The sequence below is a fragment of the Haplochromis burtoni genome, unplaced genomic scaffold, assembly GCF_018398535.1.
Source record: "Haplochromis burtoni strain Fernald_Lab_line unplaced genomic scaffold, NCSU_Asbu1 Contig_188, whole genome shotgun sequence".
In the NCBI taxonomy this organism is placed as follows: Eukaryota; Metazoa; Chordata; class Actinopteri; order Cichliformes; family Cichlidae; genus Haplochromis; species Haplochromis burtoni.
The window spans coordinates 1,145,573-1,168,468 of NW_024582549.1; the positions used below are offsets into that span (position 1 = coordinate 1,145,573).

General features: G+C 40.8%; 3 protein-coding genes across 3 annotated transcripts in view; 2 read left to right on the forward strand and 1 right to left on the reverse strand.

Moving 5' to 3' along the window:
- On the forward strand, window positions 1-8,353 carry lcat (lecithin-cholesterol acyltransferase). Its single transcript, XM_042225901.1, has 7 exons — window positions 1-411; window positions 3,847-4,003; window positions 4,226-4,341; window positions 4,546-4,641; window positions 6,681-6,905; window positions 6,981-7,176; window positions 7,476-8,353. The coding sequence occupies exons 1-7, from the start codon at window positions 261-263 to the stop codon at window positions 7,855-7,857; spliced, it is 1,323 nt and encodes a 440-aa protein (XP_042081835.1). The 5' UTR covers window positions 1-260; the 3' UTR covers window positions 7,858-8,353.
- A 2,664-nt stretch (window positions 8,354-11,017) lies between these two features.
- Window positions 11,018-21,219, forward strand: pla2g15 (phospholipase A2, group XV). Its single transcript, XM_005935037.3, has 7 exons — window positions 11,018-11,325; window positions 14,698-14,854; window positions 16,038-16,156; window positions 16,281-16,379; window positions 17,491-17,715; window positions 18,804-18,916; window positions 19,065-21,219. Exons 1-7 carry the CDS (start codon window positions 11,187-11,189, stop codon window positions 19,464-19,466), a joined length of 1,254 nt encoding a protein of 417 aa, XP_005935099.1. The 5' UTR covers window positions 11,018-11,186; the 3' UTR covers window positions 19,467-21,219.
- usb1 (U6 snRNA biogenesis 1) overlaps window positions 20,640-22,896 on the reverse strand; it is a 14,874-nt gene continuing 12,617 nt past the window's right edge. The window contains exon 7 of the mRNA XM_005935036.3: window positions 20,640-21,844. Coding sequence (XP_005935098.1) covers window positions 21,737-21,844 — 108 coding nt within the window. The 3' untranslated portion in view covers window positions 20,640-21,736. The remainder of the gene's footprint in view (window positions 21,845-22,896) is intronic.

Here is a 22,896-nt window from a genome sequence, read left to right on the forward strand (position 1 = left end):
TACACGTTTTATTTGCTCCTGCATGCCACTCTGACCAGACACTCTTGGCGCAGACCTTGAGAGAATTAAACGTGGTTCCCGCAGCACTCAGCAGCCCAGGGCGTGTGGATGCACTTTTACTTCAGAGATGGTAAACACAGGGTTTCCTTTGGTGTGACCTCGCGTGTTTTCTTCCCGGCTGGCCCGCCTCTGCCTCCGCCTCCAGCTGCAGCGCACAGACTGAGCTCCGTCCAGAGAGCCACAGCTGCCCGAAGGAAAAGATGGGATCCGCAGGACACTTGAGCTTAGTGCTGCTGCTTGCATTTCTGCTGGGGCTTCATCACTCCTCAGGTTTCTGGATCGTCAACGTTGTCTTTCCTCCCCCAGCCAAACCTAAAGTACCCAGCAACAGCACTCCTCCAATTATTATCGGTAAGTACAGGGTCTGTCTGTTTGTTAATATGTATGGAAGATTAAAATATACTGCTGTGATATATACCCGAGATTTGTTGTTGATTTAGCTGGACATCTATGCGGAAACATGTAGCACGAAGGTCCAGTACAGTCGGGGGGTGGGGGTGTTTTTAGGTCACACACAGCACTCTGTACATTTGACCCTGCAGGCAATATCAGTGTTTTCTCATCAGGAAAGCTTTAGGGACACAATTTAGTGACTGTGCTTTGGATAAACCTCCACGCTCAAACTGAAAGACTATTAAACCTGTTCTTTTCCTACATATAATTTAAAATAAATCGTCCTCTCTATCTCAAGAAATTTCTTTTAAAGTTCAGCTTACCTTTTTATGAAATCTCAAACATCCAGAGAGAGACATTTTCGCCTCAGAATTTGAAGAAGTGGTATTTTTATTGTCTTTGATATGATGATGTTTAAACACTGGACTGACCAGATCGCAGAAGAACTGCCGTGTACGCGGTGCAAATAGTGTAGCTGCCGGTAAATGATGCAGCTTCTCCTGTGGGTCAGGGGTCAGTTTCGCAAATTCAGAAACAGATCCAAATATTTGCATTTCACAAAACGGTCTGCTATGTCAAATACACCTTATCTGCTGAATTCTGGGTAAATTAAGGCTAAAAGAAAACATGTGACCACATCAAGGTAATCATCGTAAATCACCCACCCCGGGATAAAGTGTTTTGCTGTTTTGGTAGGTTTTGTGCTATTAGAAATTAGATGATGTTATCCCTTTTAGGCTTACACTGTACCATTTTCCTCTTTCTGCTGCTTGTGATTCACAGTTAGCAGTCAAAAAGTCATCGTCCAGTCAGGGATTTGTGCAGTCTACTGCACAGGAGCTCCAAGTAAAGGACAGGCAAACAAAACGAGGAGATTTTGACTAAAAGGAGATAAAGAAAATGCTTTGAGTTCTACATTGATTGCTTTAAGTGAACCAATCGACTGACATTTATTTAAACTCAAAAAACAATGTGACTAAACAGCACTAACAGTTTTACCCATGACTTCAATATGATTTTGTGAAAAAAGTAAGTGAAATAAGTGGAAGAGATGGGTGTAGAAATGTCCTTACCTATAAAAAAGGCAGATTACTGTCGGCTCGTTTCAAGAAAGACTGGTAGGTGTCAACCGACAGCTTTGACAAGACCTTAAAAGTGTTCAGCGAGAGTAGAAGTACCAAAGAGTCAACATGAAACACCTGCAGAAATCTCTGCAACTTCCTGAAATATATCTTTAACACTGAAAAAGAATGGTGGTTATGGAAGGACAAAGAAAGGAAGCAACCACTCAAAATGAAAAACAAAAGCAAACAAACAAAAAAAAGCATTGCTGAAATTTTAAAGTTTGCAAAATGCCACCTCGATGTTTCACATCACCTATTTAGCAGTGTCTTGTGTGCAAAGATGCTAAGTCTGAAGGAATAAAGGCAACACATCATCACAACTCTAAGGCATGGTGGAGGGAGCATCCTGGCATGGGCCCTGTACTTTGAAGCAAGTTCAACATTACCAGGTCACTTTTCTTTCTCTGGTTTCAGCATTAGCAATCAGGCTAAGCCGTCGATCAAAGGTGATTATGAGCTTGATAAGTTAACACAGGATTTATCTATCGAAGCATGAGTGTGTTCGCATGAAAGGGGCGATATCTGGGAGCAGAGCAACTGATTCAGGTAAAACTATGTTATTATAAGAGGTTAACCACATAAAAGCAGTGATGTGAGCGACTGCAACATGAAAGGAATCAGACAGTAAATTACAGCACTGAAAACACCTAAAGTGTGTGTTTGTGCTATAAGTGCTCTTTCATTAAGTCATAAAAGAACAGATGTATTATAATTGTTATTACTCATATTTAGATAAGCAAAAGATAGTTTTAGTTTTTATCATTTTCAGCTGCAGCCCTGGTGATGTTTAAAGATCTGAGAGCAACCAAAGAATAAATCTCAGACCTTCCCAACCGCAGACGTTTCTTTCTTAAAGTGAAAATGAGATCATTAATATAACAACATTAGATAAATTGGATTCCACTGTTTGTTTTTGTTTTGTTTTCTAAATTGTAGTGTGGTTTTTATTTCCAACTTAAATTATATAACTCTTTAATGTGGCAGGAAATTAGCTTATCAACATCTGGTCTCAGGATCCTCCAGAGCAAAGCAGCTGTGCACATTTTTTAATTGCAAAACAGGAGACAGAATATTGACAGGATATCAAGGAAAAACAGAAAAACACAATAAAACAGAGTATAGGTAGGAGTTATTATAGCTTTGTATTTTCTAATTAGTTTTTATTTTAATTTTATTTTGACCTGTTGTTTTGAATTCTGACTGAATTCTATATATATGAAATTTAACAAAATTGAAAAATAAAATACAAAAAAAAGTACAGGATAGTGTATACTGTATACATTCCCAAATTTAGTTGCAGATTTTAATTACTTCAGTCTCTCTCCAGTTCCTCAATGTTCCCAGTCTTTAATCTCAACGTTCAGTCTTTAATCTCAACCTCCCCAGTCTTTAATAGCTCCAGAAACATCTTCCAAATGTCAAAAAATTCTGATGATCTTTTCCGAAAAGTATAGTTTTTATTTTTATTTCCTATGACCAGTGATCTATAGCAGTGGTTCCCAGCTCTCTGAGCTAGTGACTCTTCATCATGCAAAAAGTCACTTTGCAAACTCTTATCACAGCTTTAATTAATGAATAATCTCTTTGATTTCTTTCAGTTCAATTAAATGATTCCTCAGTTTCATGTTTCATATTTCATACAATATGAAACTGAAGAAGTCAGAGAGCTTCTGATTCCTTCTGATGACACGCAATCTGTAAAAAAAATATGATTTGGATCATTGATTTATGACAGCTGTCTGGGAAGTCCATCAGTTCATCAGTTCTTTGTTGCATGGTTGTTAATAGACCTCTCTGCATTGAATCATACCTGTTATTAATCTCTGTCTCTCTTCCACAGCATGTCTTAATCCTGTCTTCCTTCCCTCACCCCAACCGGTCACAGCAGATGGCTCCGCCCCTCCCTGAGCCTGGTTCTGCCAGAGGTTTCTTCCTGTTAAAAGGGAGTTTTTCCTTCCCACTGTCGCCAAAGTGCTTGCTCATAGGGGGTCATATGATTATTGGGTTTTTCTCTGTATCTATTATTGTATGATCTACTGTACAATATAAAGCGCCTTGAAGCGACTGTTGTTGTGATTTGGCGCTATTGAAATAAAATTGAATTGAATTGAATTGAATTGAATTGAATTGAATTGAATTGAATTGAATTGAATTGGAAGTTTGCTGAACTTCGGCAGCAGTTTGCAATGCTGTGTATTGGTCCCACTTTTTCCTGCAGTACAATTAACATTTGACACACTGTTGTGTTTGCATGTGCCCTCCTGCTCAGTACCGGGGAACCTGGGGAACCGTCTGGAAGCCAAAATAGACAAGCCGTCACTGGTCCACTGGCTGTGCTACAAGAAAACTGAGAAATGGTTCCCACTGTGGATCGACCTCAACATGTTCATACCCATAGGTGTGGACTGCTGGATCGATAACATCAGGTGAGACCTGCTGTCTGCTCTCACATCCACGTTTAAGCAGTTTAACAACACCTTTGATCTACAACTTTGCCTTACTGTAGGTGACAGCTGAGGAACAGACTTTTATGTTATGCCTACGCTTGTCAGTTTTGTTTATCTTTAGTCAGGTTTTTCATCACTGAATACATGTTTTGCAGAATTTGAAAACTTAGCCATGTGTTTCCACATTTGTGCGTCCTGCAGACTCGCTTACAACAGGACAACTCGGCGGTCATCCAACTCACCCGGGGTGCAGGTGCGAGTGCCTGGATTTGGGCAGACCTATTCCATTGAATATCTTGACTATAACAGACTGGCTGGTGAGAAAAATACATCTGTGTTGGTAAACTGGTAAATTTGGGGGACTAGTTTCTGACATCTTTTAATGTATTTCTACACTGAGTAACAGAGAAATGTTTAATGGTCATGAAGGCAAAAATATAAAGGAACATGTAGCCCAGTGCTTTATTTCCATACTAGATTTGGACTCTTAAACTGACCGAGTCTGCTACTGTTCTCTGAAGGTTACTTTTACACCATGGTGGAACATCTGGTCAACGTGGGCTACATCCGAAACGAGACCGTCCGCGGAGCACCGTATGATTGGAGAGTAGCTCCTAGTAAGTCTGTATTATTTTTATGTTAAGAGAGAAAGCATGGTGCTTTGCATGTGTTTGCTTACGAGTATACAAAAGAAGTTTCCTGAGCAGCTCAGCTTGTGCTGTTTTTTTCTTTTTTTTTACTAATTATGCCACGCAGGGGGGTCAATGATAAAAATCTACATTACTAAAGAACATTAACTTATGCTTTTATTTAATCATGTATTAAAGTCATGTTACTTTTTTTAATACAATAGGAGCAATTTTCAGATGTGCTTCCTAATATAGTACAGATAATTGTGGTAATTACTTTGACTTTTAATGTCTCCCAACTTCTGAGAAGAAAAGTCTTCACTAGCCACTTTAACAACTATATACTTCACTATGTTCTTCTGCAAGTTGCTGACTTTAGTGCTGGAAAGGTGAGTTTGTTATGTCGGTGGGAGAAGCAGGATTGAACCAAGCGATAAAGTTGTCGGTCAAGAATACTAGTATATGCTGATGCTACAGTATTGTACACCCCATAATTTGGTAGCGTGTAGCAAATATAACTTCAAGTATTTGTTTTCTGTGTGACTTTGTTAGATTCTTACATTGTTGTAGAGGAAGTTTGGCGCATTCTTCACATTATAACAACTCTTCTTGAAGTTTTTGGGCAATTGTTTTTGATGTCCTGACACATTTTAATCAGGTTGAAGTCAGGCAAATGGTTTCACATTTGACTCTAGAATACTTCTATATATAGAGTTCATGGTTGACCCAACTACTGAAAGGTACCCAGGTGCTATGGCTGCAAAACAAGTCCAAATCATCACCTCTCCACTACCACTGGATTCAGTTGAAAACATTTAATATGAGGGATTTGTGCTGATATGTTGTATTTGGTTTATGCTACATGTGATGCTGTGCATTATGGTCCATATGTCCACTTTGGTCTTATTTTTCTAAAGGACATTGTTCCTGAGGTCTTTGCTCAGATGCAACTTTGCAAACCTAAGAAGAGGCTTTCTGTTGGCAATCAAGCCAAACTTGAACAGCCTTTTTTTAACATGCTGACTGAGACCTGTAGAGTCTGAGATGTAGCTCCTGGGCTAAATTTGCTGGTATGTAGACATCATGAATGTTTTCGTCTTCTCACTGTACAATGATGGACTTCAGACTGTATGGGAATGGCCTTATTGATTATTGCTGATATATTTCCTCCTTATGGGCGATCGTGGCTTAAGAGTTGGCAGTTCGCCTTGTAATCGGAAGGTTGCCGGTTCGAGCCCCAGCTTGGACAGTCTCAGTCGTTGTGTCCTTAGGCAAGACACTTCACCCGTTGCCTACTGGTGGTGGTCAGAGGGCCCGGTGGCGCCAGTGTCCGGCAGCCTTGCCTCTGTCAGTGCGCCCCAGGGTGGCTGTGGCTACAATGTAGCTTGCCATCACCAGTGTGTGAATGGGTGGATGACTGGATATGTAAAGCGCTTTGGGGTCCTTAGGGACTAGTAAAGCGCTATATAAATACAGGCCATTTGTCATTGTGTTAACACATATCTGAATGCTGCAGACCAGCAAACTGCCAAAATCTCAATAATCAAATGCTCTGATTAGCAGCGCCTGGCTGCTACTTATCCTATTAATTCCACTGGAAGTAAAAGGAGTGTATTTTGTTTTTCACACACTGCTTCTGCATTTTAGCTTTTTAAAAAGCTAAAATTGACACAGTGTACCATATCACGGGTTGCTTTTCATCTGAGGTTGCAGTTACCTCATTTTAATACCTGCTAAGGACCACGTGATTTTTATTTACCAGCTGGTTCTTAGAGCTAACCCTAGAGAGAGGAGTGGATTTTCTTTTAGGACACCAAAACTCTAAAACAAACTCACTAGTTTTTATTCACACACTGACTGTGAGTACATTTGGTGTTGCATGTCCTGATTGTGGCAGCAAGTTCTCAAGTTATTTTGACCAGATGCAGCCAAATTTTAATTACACTACATAATGACGTTTGATGTGCACCTCTTAAGGTTCTTGCTGTGAGCCTGTAACGTTTTTATTTCCCTTCGTCCCCCCACAGATGAGAATGCAGAGTACTTAGCAAAGCTGCAAAACCTGGTTGAGGAGATGTACAACCAGTATCAGGAGCCTGTCTACCTGCTGGGACACAGCATGGGATGCCACTATGTCCTCTACTTCCTCAACCAGCAGCCTCAAGCCTGGAAGGACAAATACATCAGAGGCTTCATTTCTCTAGGAGCGCCATGGGGGGGTGCAGTAAAAGTACTCAGGGTCCTGGCTTCAGGTAATGATAAGAACGCACAGAACAGAATACAGATGGAGGGGCTAGAAAGCGGTGTGAACCTGAAACTCTTTACAGGAGTAAATGATGGCCTCTCGATGATTTCGAACCTAAAGATTCGGGAGGAGCAGAGGATGGTAACCACCAATGCGTGGATGCTTCCTGTAGAGGGCATCTGGCCAAGTGACCACGTATTCATCTCCACGCCGAACTTTAACTACACTACAAAGGACTACCAACGGTTTTTCAAAGACATTGATAATGAGGAAGGCTGGTAAGAAACAGTTTGGTTGGTTTGGTTGGTTTTAGAAAGTCTTGATTGCCAAAAGTTAAAAAAGCAGACCAGAAATCGTATAGTACCAGTGGTCATCTGTATTTACTGCTTTACCTCTCCTTTGAGAGCAGAAAGTGTGAAATTTCTGGGCTCTTTGTCTTCTGCTTCTATTTCTATCTAAATGGTAGCATCTTGCTTTTTCTTGAACTATACCTTTTTAGCATATAGATCAAATACTTCTCTTTTTGGTGTATTTTTTCTAATAGCAAACAATGATCATGCCCTCTTGTTGGCTCCAGGTATATGTTGGAGGACACCAAGAACCTCACTAGTGATCTCCACCCTCCTGGCGTCGAGGTATGGTGTATGTATGGCATGGGCCTTCCAACTGCCGTAACAAACATCTACGACGAGGTCTTTCCCAACGGGGACCCAGTGGACTTTGTTTATGCCGATGGAGACGGCACGGTGGACACGTTCAGCATGAGTTTATGCAAACGCTGGGTGGAGAAGCAGGAGAAGCCCGTCCATATCACAGAGTTCAGAGGGCTGTTCCATCTGGATATGGTGTTTCACGAAAAGGTGCTCAACCAAATCCAGGACATCCTGGAGGGCAAATCGGACACACCCACAGAGGTTGATGTCAGAACTGACACTGAATACAGGCGTTCAGGAGTTTGAAGCCATTTACAGTGCTAGAGTCTCACATAGGTGACTTTTGAGCCAGATCAAACATCAAGCTTAAAACAAATACCAGTACCGTCTCTTATCTCAAGCAGGTACAACAGCTCAAAACCAATCTGGACTTGGGGAGAATCTATCCACTTAACCCCCCCCCCCCCCCCCCCCCCCCCCCCCGCCCCCCCGCCCCCCCCCCCCCCCCCCCCCCCCCCAGCAAATAGTCCTGACCACTTTATCTTAACTAAACGCTGCTGACTCAACAATGTGGGTTTTAACCCTGACCTGATTATTACTAAACTGAGGTCATGTATTTAGTTACCTTACGTCTGAAACTTGGTGGCAATTATGGAAATATAATAATCACAGTAATTAAAAATGTAGTAAGAAATTTTTATGATGGTTTTAGTTTTCTTGTTTTCATCTGTGTCCTCCTGTTACATCATCATTATCATTTTATTATTTTCATGCATAAAGACCCAATAAATATGAGACATTTTGTTGTGTGAGATTATTGGATTATTCCCTCAGAAACTTTGTTTTTGATAAGTTATGAGCAATGATCATGAATATTTTTTGAAGTGCTGTTGTGTAAACAGCCGTCTGAATGGTTCACCTTAAAATGACAGCATTTAAGGTAACAAAAGTCCACCTGTGTGGGTCACTTGTTTGGTTCCAGTACAAAAGTCAAGCCTTTATCTCATCTGTTGTTCGACAGCATCTGCTGCTGTGGACTCTTGACTCGCTGAAGTTGCGTTACAGCCAGGTGTAGTGCCAAAATAGTTGCCCCCGTCAGAAAGTGCCTTCCCATCCTCAAGAGCGCGCAGAGGAGCAGGAGCCACGGCGCGTTCATGACTGAAAGAAGAGTTCGCGACTCCTCTTTCAAAATAAAGTCTGTCCTGCAATCAAGTGTTTTAAGAAATAATCTGGATAATTGTGGTCAATATAATTTAATTTCCTTTATGTTAACTGCAGAATTTTAAACTGTAAGGAACACATAATGCTAATCTTTAGACAAAGCTAAGATTCATAGACAAATATATATTATTATTCTTTGTTTTCAGGAGTCATCGTGCAACAATTATGTACATGCAGGACAAATAAAAGCTTCCTATGCTGGCGGATATTTTACACTGATGTCACACTGAATCTGTAAAATAATAGTTTAGAGTTAAAAAAAAAGATTTCAAAGGAACTCTAAATAACTTGATGCCAGCATCACACTGTTTTTCCCTGCAGGGGGACATTGATTTGTCTTGTCACATGTTTCACATGTTCTTTTTGTTTGTTTGTTTGTTTTTTTAAAAAACAGTTTATACTGTATACTGCACTTATTACTTTACTCAAGACCCCACATTATCATATTACTTCAGAGTAGTTTACTCTCAGACTGCTGGTTTACTGTGGTTCCTACAATAATTAAAAGTAGAATGTATCAGGGCGAGGACACTTGTGACAAAGACTCCACTTGTGTGGGATGTTTGTGTCACAAACTCCAGCTTGACATATGGGCAGGTGTAAAAGTCATGCAGTGTTTATTTGCAATTTATTATGTGTTAAAAATAATAGAGTTAACAAAAGAAAAATGTGGAGGAGGAGGACCAGGTGGTTGAGGCAAATCAAAGAAATTAATAGTGCCTACAGCTTCTCTAAAGGTCAAGTCAACCAATGCTCAAACAAAAAGGCCCATCTACACAAGGGGTCAGTCAAAACCATTCAAGTGTTAAGAAATCAGTTTTACCCCGGTTCTTTTTATTCCTCGGGCATCCAGAGACGGCACCGGAACTCAGTAGTCATTTTCACAAAACCTTTATTCATCTTTATTCATCTTCATTTAAGCATGCATCTCCTAGAAGGGAAGACGTGCAAGGCCAGTGTCCCTCTGCAAATCTTCACTGTTTTGTCTGTGAAACAAAGTGTTGTAGAAGTGAACCCATCATAAAACCCCCATGGTGTGCTGCAAACTCTGTGTCTGTGTGTGTATGCACGAGCACATGAGTGCCTGTGTGTGCGTACCCGTGTCTATGTGAGTGCACGTGAGTGACTCTGTGTGTGTGTGTGCTGTGTGTGTGTGTGTGTGTGTGTGTGTGAGTGTGTGTGTGTGTGTGTGTGTGTGTGTGTGTGTGTGTGTCTGTGTGTGTGTCTGTGTACGTGACTTCCTCCCTAATCTCCTCACCTAAGCTACACCAAATTCCTCTACACAACAGAGAAAACAGAGTTAACATATTACAAACACTGAGACCCCCACCCAGGTCTCCCCTGGGGAATTTCCACTCAACATTAACTTCTCTTTGTCTTACTTTCACAGTTCAAAGTGGGGGAGGGCCTCCTAGAAATCTACTCCTAAATTCATGACACACTCAGGCCTTTATTGCATCCAGGGCAGTGTCAGTGTCTCTACAATAATTCTACATCCTACCTAACACATTTTTAAACTCTCAAATAAGCTACGCATATCTTCACAAGAGAGGTATCAACCGCACACCCTAGTGTTTCTAATAACTGTTCCTCTGTTACATATCTACAGGGTACCCCCAAGCTTACCTGTCCAACCTCCTAACACAACCATTCTATTCACACACAAAATCTACTAAGTCACAGAGAGTCAGAAGCAGCCTCAGCTGGCCAGGGAGCTGCCCTTTTGTAATTGGCTTACTACGCCCAGATCAGCTAATAGATGTATGCCAATTAAGTTTGAATGGGCCAATAGTTGGAAGCTCTACACATGGAAGACGAGAGAAACAACAGCGCCACTTATTGTGGCATAAAACATAAAACATAGGCTTTCAAAACCTCAGCTAATTTGAATAACTGACAGGTACAACCACGTGATCTAAGAGGTTGGAGTTGGACTGACTTGTTAAGGAGAAAGATCTTTATTTTCATGAGTAAGTTTTTTTAATGTATTTGCTAAATAAAACACATTATGGTAGAAAAGAGAGGATGGATTATATGGATTATATGGATAGAAAGAGGGGACACTTTTTGGTAGCGTATAGTTTAAGGTAAATAATCATCCAAACGGTACAATTGATATTAATATTATTATTTCCTCTACTTGTAGGCCTATCAGAAATAAGAAGCTTGCAGAACAGTGGAAGCTTTTACTTTGAAAGAGGTGACTCCTCCTACCCCTCCTGAGGATGGCAGGAGGGGCACTTTCTTAAAGGCGTAACTGTTTTTCGCAAAACACCGTGTGCTCTTAAAATCCGGAACTCGTGATCGTCCACAGTGGTAGTTTACTCGCAGCTGTGGGCTTTAACGGCAAACCGCAGCCGGCTCCACACATCGCGGAGGTATTATGCTCTTCAGGCTATGATATATCTGGAGTCATGGCGGGTTGGCACCGGGTAACTGCCTTCTGTGTCGGGCTTTTATTAATGCTGTTGTCGGCACCCAGCTCCGAGAAACCGGCGGGGAAATGTCTCGGCGAAAAGCCTCGTCCATCCCCAAAACCCCCGGTCGTCCTCAGTAAGTGTTTCCTTCATCAATTTATTCCTTAGTTTCTCTTCTGTTGCCAAATAGTTGCACAACTTGCTGTCGTCCGTCAGTTAGCTAATCGGCAGCTGGCGATTTCGAAAGGAGACCAAACTCCATTTAAAGGGGGTCAAATTTAAGTTCTCCTGATGTTTATCAGCCATCATGTTAACTTAAAAATAATTCTGTATTTATCATATTACTACTTGGCAAGTCTTCAATTCGGCTTCAACATATTACACATAAGTCAATTCATTTTGAACTTTTGTAAATGTTTGGCCTGTTGTTGTGGTTGTCATCAGCTGCCAAAACAGAGAAATCCTCGTGTGTGCATCTCGGTGTTCAAGACTCTCTTATGATCAGATAATATGACGTTTCATTATTTTAGCTGTGCTGTATCAAAATAAACTCTAAAACACGTTCCCACAATAAATGCAGAGTTAAAATTTGCTTTCAAGCGAGGCGTCCTTAAATTGTTGGCTTCTTGAACGAGGGTTGGTTCGATAAGAAAGCGGCTATCTTCATCTATCTGAAAACAAAAAAAGACATATAGCTGTACTGCTGTGGACAAGACTGACTGATTAACGTTATTTGAGGAAAGATTTAAACCTGCCAGCTGTGTCTGTGCCTGTGTTAAAGGGTAATCGTTTACAGCTCAGCCATCAGGTCATATGACAGAACGCGACTCTTCAGCTCAACAGCCAATCAGCTCCTCCAGACGCTGAGGGAGTCTCTCCTCATACCTTTCTGCGCCATGTAACCTTTAGGAGTGACTTTAAAATAAATAAGAATAAAAAACGAAATGGGTTTTACCTCAAAATCTCATTTTTCATTTCATGTTTTATACTTGTTTGGCTGTACTGTAGACTAGGGCTGCCACGACTAGTGTCGACTAGTCACGATTACGTCGACTATCAAAATCGTCAACGACTGATTTAATAGTCGATGTGTCGTTTGAAGCTTTGTAAGATCGCAAAAGACGCAGGAATAAGTAGCAGGATTTAAGAGTGTAATAACGGACTGAAACAGAAGATGGCAGCACTGCATGTACAAGGATGCCAGCTGCCGTTAAACCCCGAAGAAGAAGAAGCAGCAGCTGTGTCCCAGAATTCATAGCACGGCCCAGCTCAGTTTCCAACAATGGCGGTAGCTAGTTAGTTTTAATACTACTCTTATTATTCTTTCTGGGTCACAAAATAAACGTTTAACATATTTTCAGGCGAGAATGTAGCTGTGTAAACCTCAAATATCGGCTCAGTTTATCAGGACACCACATATTTTCAAAAGCGCTCCGACGTTTTCGGAGACCTCTGTTACCCACTAGCTCGATAGCTAGCCGGGGGCTAGGTCACTAGCGCCGTGAGAACACCGGACTCCGGCAAATTGTTTTCAAACCCACCGCCGTCTTTCGCGACTCAGGTTAAATATATATGAGTCACTTAGATAAATTAAAAATGTTGTTTGGCTTTTTTTTTTCTTTTTTGTTTTTTTTTTTAGTATTTTATTTGTTCCTGAGTAAATCGGTTTGGCTGAGATTAAAGTTATAGTTTTTACACAGCTGAATAAACGTCAAGCAGACAGCTGATTATCAGAAGTGTGAGATGCTGGAGAATATACTCCGGTGTCCTGTTATATTTTAGATAGCAAGGAGTTTATTAAACTTTACTGAAACAATCTGCAAATTTCATTAAAATTGAATAAACTATCATCTTGTCTTTATTTTTAGTTAGCACCTTAAAAGCTTAAAGCTGTAAGCTAATGATAGTTATATAAGAGCAGATGCTGCTGGTGCAATAAGCTGTAGTTTTATGTCCAGTGGATGATGATCTGATTAGTCGACTAATCGCATAAATAATCGGTGACTAGTCGACTATCAAAATAATCGTTTGTGGCAGCCCTACTGTAGACTTTTCTTTTTTTTTATACAGCTTACAGAATGAAAAGCACAGGTGTAGTGACTTGTTTTATTCAGCTGAAACTGACTTCTGAATGCAAGCATAGCTTGTTAAGAGTTATAATTACACCTGTACACATTACAAGTACTATGTCTGGCATTAAAAATGCCATAGCTGACAGACAGGTAGGAGTATATTAGAAAGAAAAAAAGCGTAGTGGAAAAAGGAGAAAGATGAGGATAAGGGACAAAGCGCCAACTGCTGCATTTTTGATTTAAAAACACAAACGGCACTTGAAAGAGAGAAGGGGAAAAATAAAAATAGATATGATCGTGTGAGTGTCACGAAACACATTTTATGAGGAAGAGAAAAAAACCACAATGCCAGAGGCAGAGAGGCCCAGGAGACCCGGACCATTTGTCCCACCCTCCTCGCCCTGATGCCAAGGGGCAAGAGCCCCACACTATCGGAGGTAACTGGGAGTTGACTCCTCCAGAGGCCGCCGATGCCGTCATGAGCTGATGACGATCCCAAGGACGAGTGATTTTCAAGACACATCTGTATCTGCAGCCTCTGGCGCCCCAGTAGTTCTTGTTCGGATTTTTGTCAGAAGGGAATTTTTGCTTCCTTCTTGATACATATTACAGTTTCACACAATCACTCAGCTTTGCTGTTTCTGATTCAGATTCTGTGCTAATTTGAAGTAGTCCCAGTTTCTGTGTGGTTTACAAAATCACTTAATGCAAGCACCATATTGGCTTTTTGGGGACTTCTCCTGACAGATCATGTGTCCTACACGACAGCTGCTGACATCTGGCTGAAGCCATGAATTGTTTTTGGTTTTTTTGGGGGGTTTTTTTGCAACTCTGTGTTTAGATTTTATATTTCCTCATTTATTTAACCAGTGGGTCATCTGCCTTGGTCAGTTGTGGCTTGCTTCACACAAACTGCAGTTTTCCCCCTTAACGTCCACCCGTGTGGAACCTGTGTGCGGAAACTGAGCGTCCCTTTCACAGAAGTCTTTAAAGGATTTATTTGTATTCTACTTCATGGACTAAAATAAAAGTACAGTTCACATGGTGTCCACCTATAGTTTTGATTAAAGTGTCACTGGGGAAGTTCTGGGAAGGTTTTTGAAGTATGGGAACAGTAATACAAACTCCTCAACTGCTTCAGACCAAAGGCTGAATTGCAGCTGAATGTCTAAAGCATGTTTTTAAAATGATTGTACAGTCAGATGTGCTTGCATGCATGATGAGACTGACTACTCTGCTGGATCCATGGCTTCTTAACCGATACATAATGGCAGATTAAATTTCTGCAGTTCATCCACTCCTCCGCTGGCTTCTTGGGATTTAGAGTAATTTGCACAGCTTCTATATGGTTACATAAGTGCATGTTAATAGTCTAAAGGCTAAGTGCTGATCAATGTCCCTGATAAGTGAATCATTGCTAATGTTGCTCATTGCAGTTCCAGGAGATCTGGGAAACCAGCTGGAGGCGATGCTGGACAAACCCACTGTGGTCCATTACATCTGCTGCAAGAAGACTGACACATACTTCACACTGTGGCTCAACCTGGAGCTGCTGGTGCCTGTAGCCATAGACTGCTGGATAGACAACATTAGGTGGGTGTCGGTGCCTGAATTTGTCACGTGAAGAAGAGAAAAGTGCTGTTTGTCAGTCGCTGAATTAATTACCATTAACCAAGTTGCCCCTTTTTACATTACTAGCTTTTATTGTTGTTTGTCTTCATTGATTGTAAAAAAATATAAAATCTTAATGTGCTGTTTTTTGGTGGAGAAATGCTGAGGTGCCAATACCTGGATAAGATAGTCCTCCCCTTTATCAACAAGGTCTAGAGGATAACAAAGTGCAATCTGCTCAAAGACATCAGGAATTGAGTAAACCTGTACTTTAGTACAGTCATAAGAATGATAAAGTAAAACATCTGGAGAGAGACGTGTAAGACAAATTCTTACTTTAGTCCTACTTTGGACTCGGATTGACTAATCTGGGTTGACTAAATCGATCATGGAAATTTTAACCTGACTTTCTTTGAGCTGCAATTTATTTTCACAAAGTATGAGCTTTTATTTTGAAATCAAAGCAATGGGAATAGATCGGTTCTCACGTGACTGAAGGATTTTTCTGCAAGCAGCACATTTGTACTGCAGCTTAACCAGGTTACCAGGTTTTCAAGGGGTGACTGTATCCCATTATTGTGGCTCTGTGGCTTCAGATCATGCCAATACCACTTTGCATCTCTGCTGTAGAGATCCCTGGAAAAGAAGTGCTTATATTTGCCAATGTTGTTAGTGATCTTCACGTACTGTCATTTCAGTTTTGTTGGAAAAGTCCTTATTTACCCACATTTCTACAAAGGGATGGAAACTGCTGAAGGAGTCAGTCCTACAGACACATAACAGAATTATTAACTGGAAATACCCCAACGTAAAATGTTAGTTTGGGTTACAGCAGGGTACCTCCACTTGTTGCCTCTATAGTACAATGTAATGGCAGATTTCACTCGAATAAGGAACATGACCAAATGCATTTAAAGCTTGGCATGTTCTCAGATGCTCATTTCTGCTTTTCATACCAAACATCTTTACTTTCATCTGCCTTGTATATCTACAAACCGCACATGTGGAGGTTGTTGTCACACATAAATAACAAGAAGGTGGAATAACGGAGACCTAAAACGAGAAGTGTTTCTGTTGCCTTGTAAAGGGCGCGCGTGTGTGTCTTTGGTTGACCACAGATGCAGAACTGAGATAAATTGAATATTGCAAACTTGTGTGTGTGCAGGCTGATCTACAACCAGACCACACACACCACCTCTTCCCCACCAGGTGTGGACATCCGCGTCCCTGGGTTCGGGAAGACCTTCTCAGTGGAGTACCTGGATCCAAGCAAACGCAGTGTGGGTGGGTTAAATGGCCACATTTTTAACTGATGTCCTCTCACTGTGACCAGATTTTGTTGCTGATCAAATTTACCCTGATACCATATTTAATGCTTAATGTTTTCTCATGTGTGTGTGTGTTGCAGGAATGTATTTCTTCAGTATAGTGCAGGCACTGGTAGACTGGGGTTACACCAGAGATGATGATGTGAGAGGAGCACCCTATGATTGGAGGAAAGCGCCCAGTAAGCTACCACACTTGAAAAACCAGGCCAGAAGTGGTGCATATTTAAATAAAATAAAAAAAAATCACAAAACTGTAGAGGGTAACAGGTGTATTTCATATATTTACCAGAACTGCTTTGCTCCAGTTCCCCTTTCAAAAGTTGATTCTTCTAGACCAGAAACCTCTTGAGTTTTGGTTTCCAGCAGTTGTGAAGATAATGATGGGGATTAAAATTATTAGTTGTATATTTTCTGCCCTCAAACGGGGTCAAATTTCCTTAAACATCCATGCCCAAAGTGCTTGAAGTGAGCGTGTCATGCAAACCGACGTCCACTGTTTATTTTTGAGCAGGTGTCTTTAAAAAAGATCCCTCATTTCTAACTTTCCTCCATAGACCACTTTGTGGTTGTTGCCCATTGTGATATAAGAACAGGCCAAGCATTCACTTCGGCTCGACTGGCGCTCTCGAATTTCCAAATTGGAAACTGCAGTCTGCCTTCTTATATTCTCAGTCTAACTGTACCAGAATGGAGTGAAGCCACCACCAGCTCATTTGTATTTCAGTCCACAGTCTGTTAGAAACAACGCAGTTCAGGCGTGATGACCTGTGGTATCTTGGACATGTGATATTTCAACTAGCTTATTACACAAGCATTAAAGATCTATATGCAGCCAGCTGTTTTGCAGCAGCACATGAGTGACTCCTCAATATTTGGTTGGCCGGGACTTTCCTTAGTTTTCTAATGAACTAGTCTTATGAGGTGATTGCATAACTCTTGACATGCATCTCTTTACTGGAACAGAAGGACATATAAAGCACAGTAGCCAGTATTTTGAAGAACATGTTCGTGCTATAAAGCAGCTGACACATTTGTCATGCACTGCATTTCTGCTTTCATGCCCTGAGCATAAAAAGGAAGGTTTAAGTCTTCCATGATGGCTTTGTCTCTTGAAAAAGTAGACTTGTGTAGAAATGGATGTGAGAAAATTGATTAAACCGTGAGGGCTGACTGGGTTTTCTTGAGTGTTCTTCTCATACTAAAGATTTGCCATCTAGTTTTATTTGTTTGACAGTCGTGAATGTCATAACGTTTTGTGTGTGTCATCATCTGCTCTCATGTCTTCGTCAGATGAGAATAAAGATTATTTCTTGGCGCTGCAAAAGATGATTGAAGAGATGGTGGAGAAGGCTGGAGAGCCCGTGGTGCTCATCGCGCACAGCATGGGCAACCTGTACACTCTGTACTTCCTCAACCAGCAGCCACAGGCTTGGAAAGATCGGTACATCAAGGCTTTCGTCTCTCTCGGAGCGCCGTGGGCCGGCGTAGTGAAGACTTTACGTGTGGTCATCTCTGGTAAGAGACGAACCAGCATTACAAAAAAAGTACTGATATACATGTTGTTGACTGCCCGGCATAGTCACAAACTCTGTGCCTCGGCACCAGAATACTGTGAACAGAACATTTTTGGATCAGACTTGCTTTAAAAAAAAAAAAAAAAGTCTCATAATTTGCTTATTTGTGCATAAAATTAAAACAGTTAATGCAATGTAGAGAGGTTGTTCAACCAGCTCAGTTTGCCACTAAAGATGAAACATTTACTGATGGGAATATTCAGACATATTAGATATACTTGGCTCTATGTTTAGATATGTTACTGTAACAACTGTCCTGCTAATTGAGCTACAGCTACTAGCCCTGACATTAGCTTCCTCATTCATAGTTAGTTCTATGCAAAATATATCGTATGTATAATTAATGCTGAACTGTAGCATCTTAATCACAATTATCAGACATTTGCTGCTTTAATTGGCCAAAGATTCAGACTGAGAATCTCAGCTGAGCACCAAATTGAGGGCCCTCAAAACTACATCAGCAAAATGTAGTTTGACTGGTTTCTTTCTAATTGCAGACGCAGTCTTCAAATTAAAAATGTGTGGAACATGAAGATGAAAAACATCTTTGCATGCTAATTTAGAAGTTTTTTGCATTTTTGGAAATGCAATGATCAGCTAGAAAAATATTAGTTAAGTCCATCTTTGTGTAATCTTCATACACTAAAACATTTTTTGTCAAATAAATGTCTGGTTTTACAAAGGATATTAGGCTGCAACTGAATTTTACAGGCCAGTGTATTGGTTTATTAATGTCAGACCAAATCTAAAATCCACACCGGAGTTTACAGGAATTTAAAATTCTCTGCGACAGCAGTCTTCCACTTTTTGCTCTCCGCTAGCCTACTCGAGAAATGTTCACCAAACTGAAACTGACAACAAATATTTGAATTAAAATATCTTCTGCAAGAGCATCCTGACCAAGAGACTGAGGACTACGGCATATATCAGGTGTTTGCCAGGACATGCTTCCCTTTTCTAAGTCACCACTCAACGAAAGCTTTAGCTATCTTTCAATTCTCCATCCTTTATTTCTGTTCCACTTTCTAGGTGATAATGACCGCATCCCAGTGATCAGCCCGCTCAGGATTCGCTCCCAGCAACGTTCTGCTGTCTCCACCAACTGGCTGTTTCCCTTTGTCCGCTCCTGGCCCAAAGATAAGGTGTGTGTTTGTTTAAATGGGAATTAATTTTTCCTTCTATGTCAACATAAACTTATTCCTGACACGTTAGAGCAGCCTTACAGCAATGGTTGGTGATGTAGTTTTAGACAGAATCAGAGGTGACCAAATCAAGTGTTTCCACCTCCAGGTCTTTGTCCAGACACCTACCGCCAACTACACTGTGCAGGACTACCATCGCCTCTACTCTGACATCAATTTTGAGGACGGCTGGATGATGCAGCAGGACACAGAATCGCTGGTGGCTGACTTCACACCCCCCGGCGTGCCTGTCCACTGTCTGTACGGTGTAGGCATTTCCACTCCTGAAGCATTTCAGTACTCAGAAAAGTTCCCAGACGTGGAGCCCACAGTGTTGACCGGTGAGGGGGACGGGACGGTGAACCTGTACAGTGCCCTCCAGTGCAAACGCTGGATAGGAAAGCAGAAGCAGCCTGTGACGTTGGTTGAACTTCCACAAAATGAACACGTTGACATGCTGCTCAATGTGACAACTGTGGACTATATTAAGAAAGTGGTGTTTTCTCCATGATGCTGGCTGGCAGGCAGACTGCTCTGTTTGCCTTACACTGACACGCGGAGCAAGACGGGAACTGACGTCTCACCTGTCTGAACAATGATTGCCAAATATTCCCCATTTATGCCACAATGCTCAAGGAAAGTATTACGGTTCTTTAGGACAAATGTAGGTTGATATTTTTTTTTAATTTTTTTTTTTATAGCTGTTACTCTAAAGTCTACATGCAAAGAGTTTAACTCTTTGCATGTAGACTTGCATGTGCTTTAATAAAATGGTTGATGTTTTGATCTTCAATGAGATTTCTGAACTCTGACTGTATTGTGGTCAAATTGTAACTAGTTAAAGCAAATACTGAATTTACAGCCTTTTCATTCCAGCTGATTTTTTTGATTTTTTTTTTTTATATAAATCCTGCCTTTTTTCAAAATTTCATCTTAGCTGTATATCGCTGGTTGTTAGGATTCATGTTACAAAAAGCGCGTGCTGAAGGATTAGACCCATACACATCTGATTTCTAGGTTTCAAAGATGGTTGAATTTGATATCTTCTTGGACTAAAGACTTCTCCTTTCCCTGATTTAAGCCTTCAAACTGTTCCTGAGGGAAGATGACACACTATTGGTCATAAGATGGAGTTTATATCTACCAAATGGAATTTAATGTTTTTAACTGATTAGTGATTTAATTTGTGAAACCTAGGAGTTTTATCAGTGAAACTTATCGATTGGGTCTCATGAGGACAACTTAATTGGCTTACAAAACTCATAAAGTGGCCAAAGCAACATAAAAGCTACCCTAAGGCTCAGATTTGCCAATCAAAAAACTCTTTGTGAGGCTGCATGTAAGGCAGAAAGTCAACTGAAGAATCAGTGCAGTCTAGACACAGGCCCGTAGGACACATGCTGCTCTTGCCATCCTGCTAGTATGGGGTTATCTTATCATTTAAAGGTGGCATTTCTGCTGAATACTAGAAGTATTTCTGGTTTAAACTTTAAATTTATATGTATCAGATCAGTGGGTACCTCAAGGCACTTCACACTGGAAAGTCAGCAGAATAGAAGTCCAATAATCAAACAATCCTTGATGAGCAAGCATTGGATGACAGTGGAGAGGAAGAAATCCCTGTTTAACAGGAAGAAGGCTCCAGGTTAGGTTTGCAAAAGCCATGATTTGGCTTAGAATAAAACTTTTTTTTTTCTTTGGGTCTTACCTTCGTTTACTCAGACAAACACTAGAGGTGTCTCACACACATGCCACTGACTTCATAACTGATTGTTTACATTTGTGGGTTTAAACTTTACTCTGTGCAGACCTATCAAAGGGTCTGTTTTGGGTTTCTCTCAGAGGGTGAGCCCAACCTGGGCTGGCTAGTCAGGGGAAGAGGGGCCCCTTCTGTGTCTGCTACTGAATACACTGAATGCCATCATTTAAAGAGCTAATGCTTTTTTGAAATGCTAAGATGGTTTGTTCAGGGCAACGATTTTAATAAATCCTAAGACTTTTGTATATATCAGGACCGAATGACTCAATAAATTAGTTCTTGACACCAGATTTCATGCTCTGAAGCTTAATTACAGCCACCGGGGGATGACTCAAGACCATGAGATGGGTTTTTCTTTTGTGGATGTGAAAAGTTCAAAATTGGACAGTGTGTTCTGACGTGACTGTATTGTGCCATGCTGCCCCTCACCGGGCCAGACCAAGATGATCTACTTATTCACGTGCTGCCTTCTATTCATTAAATTCTTTCAAATATTTGCAGTGAATCCCTCTTGTATACCTTACTCTAAAGCTCTGTTTTATTTTCTCCATGTATGGCTGTTGTTTAGGAAGATTAGGACTATGTGAATTATATGATCAAGTCAGGCACACACAACATTTGCTCTAACCACAGGAAGCCCCAATATTTCTGTTAACCAGGGGGAGCTAATCAAAAATGTACAAAAACAGGGAACTAAAATAAAAAAAAAGGCTCAACTTTAAGAGAACTTCACTTTGACTTCATTCAATATGTGAAATCTAGATTTTGGCATTTAAACTTCTTGAATATGAGTGAAACCAGTCGCTGAATTCCTTCCACTGTTCTGGTAAAACGTACAGCTGTGACACTTGAGGTTTCTATGCTGACCAAATCCACAACTTCCTTTCAGCGATTCAGTCATGCATATGCCATAATTCTTCAGCGCTCTCACCACTGTCCCATACGTAATGGAAAAATACAAAAGAGGTAACGTCTTTATTTAAATACATAAAACATTTCAATACTTTTAGTTACTTCATGTTTTAGGATTCCAGAGGAAAGCGGAAAGTCTTGTTTCCCGTCCTGCAGCGAAGCTCCGAGCAGTCCAGCCTCAACACAAATGGTCCGTCTTCGTGGTCGTCTACTAGACTCTACAACATATTCAAAAAATAAAACAAATTCAGTTACATCTACTGCAGCTGGGCTAAAGAACCTGTGCTCTAATTTTGTTAAAACAGAGTTTGATAACTCCAAAATGAAGGAAATTCTGGGTCTTCTGAAAGAGGGTTAACTTTATCTTAAATTCAGTCAGTTAAACTCAGGATTCTGTTAACCAAACCTGCTCGCTGTCAGGTTTCCTTCAACCCGAGTTTCTCTGAGCTCCCCTCTCATCAAGCCTGAAGCAGCTGACTAAAGCGTAACACCTTTTCATTAGTATGTTGATATTAAAGCACATACCAGAACAACTTATTTCACACATGACCAAGGACACACAGATCTTTGGACACGTTTGGATTAATTTTCCAAAACTCTAAAACTCTGTGGCATTACGGCAGCTCAAACAATTACAATACATAACTGAAATTTTCCCTGTTTAAATGAAGCATATTTAAAATACAGGATTACACTACAGTATATCCAATTTTATCTTATCAATAAGTAACTGTGAATCCTCCTTTTATCCGAGCTTCACTGATAACTTGTGAAAAGCCAGACTGCTGACCAATCCTTGTTTAGCAGATCCTTTACAGTGAAAGACAACGAGCTGACAATAAAGTAACAAAAATGAAGAGAAACTGATTTTATGTAATTACTGCTTGGCCACTACAGGTTTTCATATCCCTGTCTGGGTATAAAGTGCCATTTCTCACAGACAGGAAATGAAAACTGTATATCAGCACTGATGTGTGACCCACTATTATCATAGTTTTAAGAATAATTCAAAAACATTTCAGTCAGACTGTTGCTTATCTGAGATATACTGAGTTTATTAATCACACCTGGACTCTGCTTGCTATGACAAGCAGACTGGGCCCTTAAAATCAACTAAAGAACTACAAAAAAAATCTAACAAATTAGGAGGAACAAAGAAATCATCTATCCATCCATCCATCCATTCATCCGACCCCTATGGCGCAGGAGGCGCCATAGGGGTCGGGTGCATTGTGTGCCGGGTGGCGGCCAGGAGCGGAGGCCCTGGCGG

What these genes read in the sequence shown, in the direction of transcription:
- lcat (XM_042225901.1), top strand. Translation starts at nt 261, where the DNA reads ATGGGATCCGCAGGACACTTGAGCTTAGTGCTGCTGCTTGCATTTCTG. An exon ending in TGCTGGATCGATAACATCAG is followed by an intron (nt 4,004 to 4,225) that starts GTGAGACCTGCT and finishes TGCGTCCTGCAG; the next exon opens with ACTCGCTTACAACAGGACAA. An exon ending in ATTGATAATGAGGAAGGCTG is followed by an intron (nt 7,177 to 7,475) that starts GTAAGAAACAGT and finishes TGTTGGCTCCAG; the next exon opens with GTATATGTTGGAGGACACCA.
- pla2g15 (XM_005935037.3), top strand. Translation starts at nt 11,187, where the DNA reads ATGGCGGGTTGGCACCGGGTAACTGCCTTCTGTGTCGGGCTTTTATTA. An exon ending in AAAACCCCCGGTCGTCCTCA is followed by an intron (nt 11,326 to 14,697) that starts GTAAGTGTTTCC and finishes TGCTCATTGCAG; the next exon opens with TTCCAGGAGATCTGGGAAAC. An exon ending in TGATTGGAGGAAAGCGCCCA is followed by an intron (nt 16,380 to 17,490) that starts GTAAGCTACCAC and finishes TGTCTTCGTCAG; the next exon opens with ATGAGAATAAAGATTATTTC.